The sequence below is a fragment of the Hyperoodon ampullatus genome (assembly GCF_949752795.1).
Source record: "Hyperoodon ampullatus genome assembly, chromosome: 17".
NCBI classification, from domain to species: domain Eukaryota; kingdom Metazoa; phylum Chordata; class Mammalia; order Artiodactyla; family Ziphiidae; genus Hyperoodon; species Hyperoodon ampullatus.
The window spans coordinates 23,933,148-23,939,026 of NC_136930.1; the positions used below are offsets into that span (position 1 = coordinate 23,933,148).

General features: G+C 33.8%; 1 protein-coding gene across 1 annotated transcript; it reads right to left on the reverse strand.

Moving 5' to 3' along the window:
- Window positions 1-1,253: 1,253 nt before the first annotated feature.
- Window positions 1,254-5,395, reverse strand: LOC307065497 (fatty acid-binding protein, adipocyte). Its single transcript, XM_079722335.1, has 4 exons — window positions 5,259-5,395; window positions 2,636-2,808; window positions 1,935-2,036; window positions 1,254-1,470 (listed from the first exon to the last, which is right to left on the reverse strand). The coding sequence occupies exons 1-4, from the start codon at window positions 5,329-5,331 to the stop codon at window positions 1,420-1,422; spliced, it is 399 nt and encodes a 132-aa protein (XP_079578461.1). The 5' UTR covers window positions 5,332-5,395; the 3' UTR covers window positions 1,254-1,419.
- Between the last annotated feature and the right edge of the window lie 484 nt (window positions 5,396-5,879).

Genomic DNA, 5,879 nt, shown 5'->3' on the forward strand with positions numbered 1-5,879 from the left:
GTCTATTCCCTACTTAGTTTTATAGACTTAAACTTTGAACTCAGTTTTCTCATCTGTAAACAGGAATACCAAATCCTCATCATAGCATTATTTTGATAATAAATTAAATAGAACATTCAAAGTACATGGACTATAGTAAGTGCCTAATAAATATTGGTTTACCAGAATTTTCTTAATCAGTTCCTACAAATCTTCTCTTTTTGAATTCTCCAATTCTTCAGTAAAGCCAAAGTGAGAGTTTAACTCTCTGTTTTTGAAAAGGAAATAAATAATTGTGATCAAGAACTTAATTTACCTCATCTGGTTTCTCCATATCTTGGTGTTACACATACGGTAGGTATTCAGAAAATAATAAACTTACTTTTAAAGGAAGCATCACAAACAGAACTATATCAACTACAGGACACACTTTAAAAGATTTTGGCTTACTATAAAAGGTAAGTACGTGGTTTGGAAATTTCAGTCTATGTACATGGAACTCCAATGATCTGTAGAGGTGCTTTGAAGTTCCACAAAGTGCAGAAGAAACAAATCTCACACACACCCCCCACACACACACAAATGAACACACACCCCTACCTGGGAGGCCTTATTATCATTTTTGTTTGTTTTATATATTGGAATTCCATGGAGATTTTATTTGAATAGAAAGTTCCAGAACATAGTCAATATCTTATTTGAATAAAAAGTTCCACTGGTAGGAAAAAAAGAAAAATTTGGAAATGACTATAGGAACATTTGCATCATTACTCATTAAAAGCCTGTCACCTCTTTTCTGGAATAAATATTATGGGATTATTTGGACTTAATTCTTGAGAGATTCCAGGGATAGCTTGGTGTACTAATAATTTTTCAGATTAAAATTTATAGCCTAGAAATCTTTTTCTACCCTCTGCATTGTTACTACACTTGTCTCTGTCTTAATGCTCTAGGACAGTTATATGTGAAATGACAGTACTTGGGCCAGCTGACTGCGGACAATTTCACTACATTTAAAACTACCTTAGGTCTCTGAGAAATTATTACTTGACTGTAGTTATGCTAAAGAAGGACTTCATATTCAGTAATAGCACATATTTATCATTTTCTACCTAAGACAATGGAAAAGTCACTATTATTTTTTTCATCTTGGATTATTGTTTTAAAAATCATGTACTGGAAACAAAGCAATTATACAATTTTCTATTTCCTTCACTAAATTATGAGTAAGAAATTATCTAGCACAATGAATAAATCATTACATAGCCTTATAAATCTAAAAAGTTTTATTTAACCAACACAACCATATTGAATAAAATCAGTCTGGGGGAAAATTAGTTGCTTGCTAATTAGTGGAAAATAATATATGTTTGGACAACACACCCAACAGAATGTCATAGAGTTTGATGCAAACTTCAGTCCAGCTCAATATCCTTTGGCTTATGCTTTCTCATAAACTCTGGTAGCAGTGACACCATTCATGACACATTCCTAGGCACAAAAAAAATTATTGGTAAATCCCTGGGACTAAACCACTTATATTTTGTTTATTGTCTCCTTCAGTGTTGGAAAGGAAACAATATTCATCAAAAGATATTTGCTCTGGGCTCTTATTATATACCTGATATTGTAATAAGCTAGGGAAATATAAAGATCAAGAAGATACAAGTCTTGCCCTCAAGGAATCTTACAATCTATGTGGTGAGTGAGAAACATAATTAGACATGCACAATACAATATGGTTCATATTGAGAGGGATGAGGGAATGCTTCCTCGGGGACAGTATACCTACACTGAGCTTAAAAGTATGAAGGATAATTGCCAGAGTGAAACCGTAATCCCAATAGACTAACCTTTTGTTCTACAAGGGCAATTATCTGTTTCTCTAGGTAGAATAACGATTATGGGATGACCTAGCAGTAGGATCTAGAATTAAGTAGCTAGAAGATACTCACCACCACCAGTTTATCATCCACTCGTTTTCTCTTTATGGTGGTTGATTTTCCATCCCACTTCTGCACCTGCACCAGGGCACCTTCATCTAAGATTATGGTGCTCTGCGGGCATAATAAAAAAGTGATTATAATGATGGAGGAAAATAAAATTAAAAAATAGAGCACTTTTATTTGCAGGAATATTTTGAGGTAATTAGTAATTTTAAATTACAAGAAAATGTTGCAACAAGAAAACAATGAGTGCCAAAACAACAACATACAAAATTATATGTATATTATGATCAGAATATTATACAAACATGCACTTGAAAAAATACTGTGAAAGAATATAGATAATAAATTTATGTTGAGATAGTAGAATCATAGGTGATTTTTTCCTTTTTTTCCCACTCTTTTATAAACGTTCTCTAACACTGTTACATTATTTTAATTCACTTCAAATACTATATACATATATATATATATATACATATGGTATGACAAATAAATTATGTTAATCATTTTTTAAACTAATAAGGACAACTTTATAGAAAGGGAGAAAATTCACCAGCTAAATATTGAAGGCAACGTAGTTCAGATCTAGGAGTCAGGGATCTTTGGCTTATGGTGGAATGGTTTTCCTCCTTTTACAAAATGGCTTCTTGTAGGCAACGGTCATTTAGAAACCAGCGTTTACTCTGCTCCAATTCCTTATTCCTCACCTTGACTTTCCTGTCATCTGCAGTGACTTCTTCAAATTCCTGGCTCAATTTGAAGGAAATCTCAGTATTTTTAAAGGTACTTTCTGATCTAATGGTGATCACATCCCCATTCACACTGATGATCACATTGGGTTTGGCCATGCCAGCCACTTTCCTGGTAGCAAAGCCCACTCCTATAGTTGGGAAAAGAAAAATGTCAAGTTTACAATTTTCTCTCACATCTTTATTTAAGAAAGAGCAGTAGTGTGTGTGTGTGTGTGTGTGTGTGTGTGTAGGTGGGTGCACGTGTGCATAAAAGGTGAAAGTCTCCAGTGAGTTTCTTAAAGGTCTTATGTAAACATCTCTTGCAGATAAGTAAAGTAGGTTAATACTTAAAGAACACCTGAGGCACAATTAGATGTAAGTCTGTTCTTTAAATTTCCACTTCCGGGTTTCATATACAACTCTTTAGGAGACCCATTGTTAATTTTCCACAAGAATATGTACAAAGATTAAGTCTTGTGGGACATACATATTTTAAAAGTCACTGCACTCTCGAAATAACTGGCCATCTCAACCATGAGGGCAGCCACTGTCATTTTACTCAGTTCATGAAACACTTGGGAATCTCTACCTTTCCTTCTTAGATAACAAAAGTGATCCAATCCATAGTCAAAGACAATAGGATTTGGGGGGCCACTATACAGTTACTCGATTAAAAATTAATCTGCTTTGGTGTACAAAATTCACATTTCATGGCATTTGCTGCCAAGTCTAGTTTTCTTGGCTTTTCCAAATTACTCCACCATGAAGTGAAGATTTTGATTAATTTTTCCAAAAGTCAAAATGTTTCCTGCATGCATAACATTTTAGAATGGTGATGTTCCCAATAAACTATAGCAGATGTTAAAGAGGGCTTAGGCATCAATTGTGAAAATTTCAAAGTTTAAGAAATCACTATTTTAGTAAGTTCAGAAAGTAATACTTTGATTCCCAATCACTTAAGTGGCAAACTCCTCTTTTTGAAATAGAGGAGTGTATTTTTTGGGATGTGTGGCAGCTATGGGACGAACACTTTACAGCCTAATGTAGACAGCAAGCAGTACCTTACTGTCGCTGCATAAATTATAATTTATGACTGTTATAGATGCGTTGGATTTTTTAAATGCATGTGCATAAATCTACGATACTTTTTTGACTACTTATAGATACCAAAATTTAGGAATAGTGGGGATCAGGGAGGCAAATATCATACAAAACAAGCAACAACGAGGCTCTGATTTAGCTCCCCGTCCGAAAGTAGCAACAAGTGGGAAGATAATATGCTGCTTCACAAGTCCTGTCTCTATTACAAAATATAATAACCTCAAATACATGGAGTGAGTCAACATAGTGAATGGATGCAACATCCGGTGTGGTTCCAGACTGGCCAAGCTTATGAAAATCATTCTCTTCACTGACTTGATTCTGTTCTCATTTGACTGTTGAAAACAATACCTGCTGGCTGAAGGTAATCAACTAGAGCAGCTAATTTCAGGAGGTATCTTATTATCTTTCATTATCATCAATACCTTATCATTTTAAAACACAATGGTATAAGAATTTACACATAAATACTAAAAGTGTAAAATGTTTCTAAAAATAGTAAATAGTCTCAAATATGGACATATCTGTATCAGTGCATATTAATTAGTTTATTGAATTACAACCAGTTGATATTCTACAAAGCTAGGTTTCACTCATGTTGAAGTCCCTGATTTCCCTCTTGTCTGCAAACAAGGAAAACAGTAGTTATAGACAAGCAAAAAATACACTATAAGATTTAGAAGAAGGTTAAGTCTTGAGATTTAGGGATTCAATCATAACCTCTAATAAAGATATTGTGAAAAAAAATCCCTCCCCAATTTGCAGCCCCTGGATACAACCTGATCATGCATGGCCGTGGCTGCCTGAGTGAAATACTGCCTCTCTACTCCTTTGCTTTACCTTTGTAGTTATCTGGGGAACACACAGGCAATGTTACCAGAACCTAAAAACCTGAAAGCCTCTATTATCAATAATTCTATGGCATCCCATATAATTTTAAATCATACAAATATTTAAGACTTTTAAGGAACATATTTTCTGAAATTAAGATTTTTCTCCCATAAAACAACCACACATTTTAATGGATTGACCTTAAAACAATAAAATACTTGGTTAACATATATTATTCAAAAAATTATATTAAGATGAGAAATACAGTGCTTTCAGTTTCAAATAGAAATTATTGCATGCTAGGAAATACAGTTTTATTTCCAATTTATTGCTTATTTTATATGCAAAAGGAATCAATGAAAAAGAGGTAGAGAGCCAAGTAAACCAAAGATACTCAAGTTTATCAATCAAATAAAATCTTGGCATTTCTGTACAACATAACAATTCCATTTATACCCTTTTTCATATTAGTTCCCCTTTAGGAAGCATTAGTTTTGACTTCCATCTAGAATGTTTCTAGAAACAAATGATTCACACATGTTACTTTTATCACGTCTATATAGAAAGCAGCATTTCATGTCTGGCCAGTGCTTCCAGAGTGAAAAACGGCCATAAAGCACTCTTCCCCAGAGAAACAGTTATAAACCCAGCCAATGTATTTCCTTACCCACTTCTTTCATGTAATCTTCAAAGTTTTCACTGGAGACAAGTTTCCAAGTACCTACAAATGCATCACACATTTTGGGAGCTTTCTAGAATTATTCTTCAAAGTGAGAAAGAAGCTGCAGCTTTCAGGAAGGCGCTATTACCCTCTGAGTCAAGAAAACTTCCTTTTAAAGATACCCAGAACAAGTGATTTTAGGAATAACCAATTGGGAATGGTATCAGATCATTTCCTTCATTGCCAGCCTCTGCAGTTTTTCCTTTGAGTCATGTTTTTAATAGAAATTTCTCAACTTTGGTTCTCCCTGGCAAATGGTCATAGAACTTAGAGTACAACTTATTTTTAACCATTACAGAATATTTTAAATATTCCTGTTTTGACAGTTTAATATTCAGTGCATTGAATTTCCTCCTATTATTTTCATACATATTTATCCCAGTGTAGAGTACAGCAGGGTAATTATCTTGGGATAAATTTTGACTCCCATTTCCGGAGTTTCTATTAAAATTACAATTATGTGGTTCATTTGAATAGAGGAACATAAGAATTATCTTGTATATTCATAAGTAATTGCAAAGGCTCTTTGGGGGCAGTACTGTCTCAGGAATTACCTGGAAATTAAAA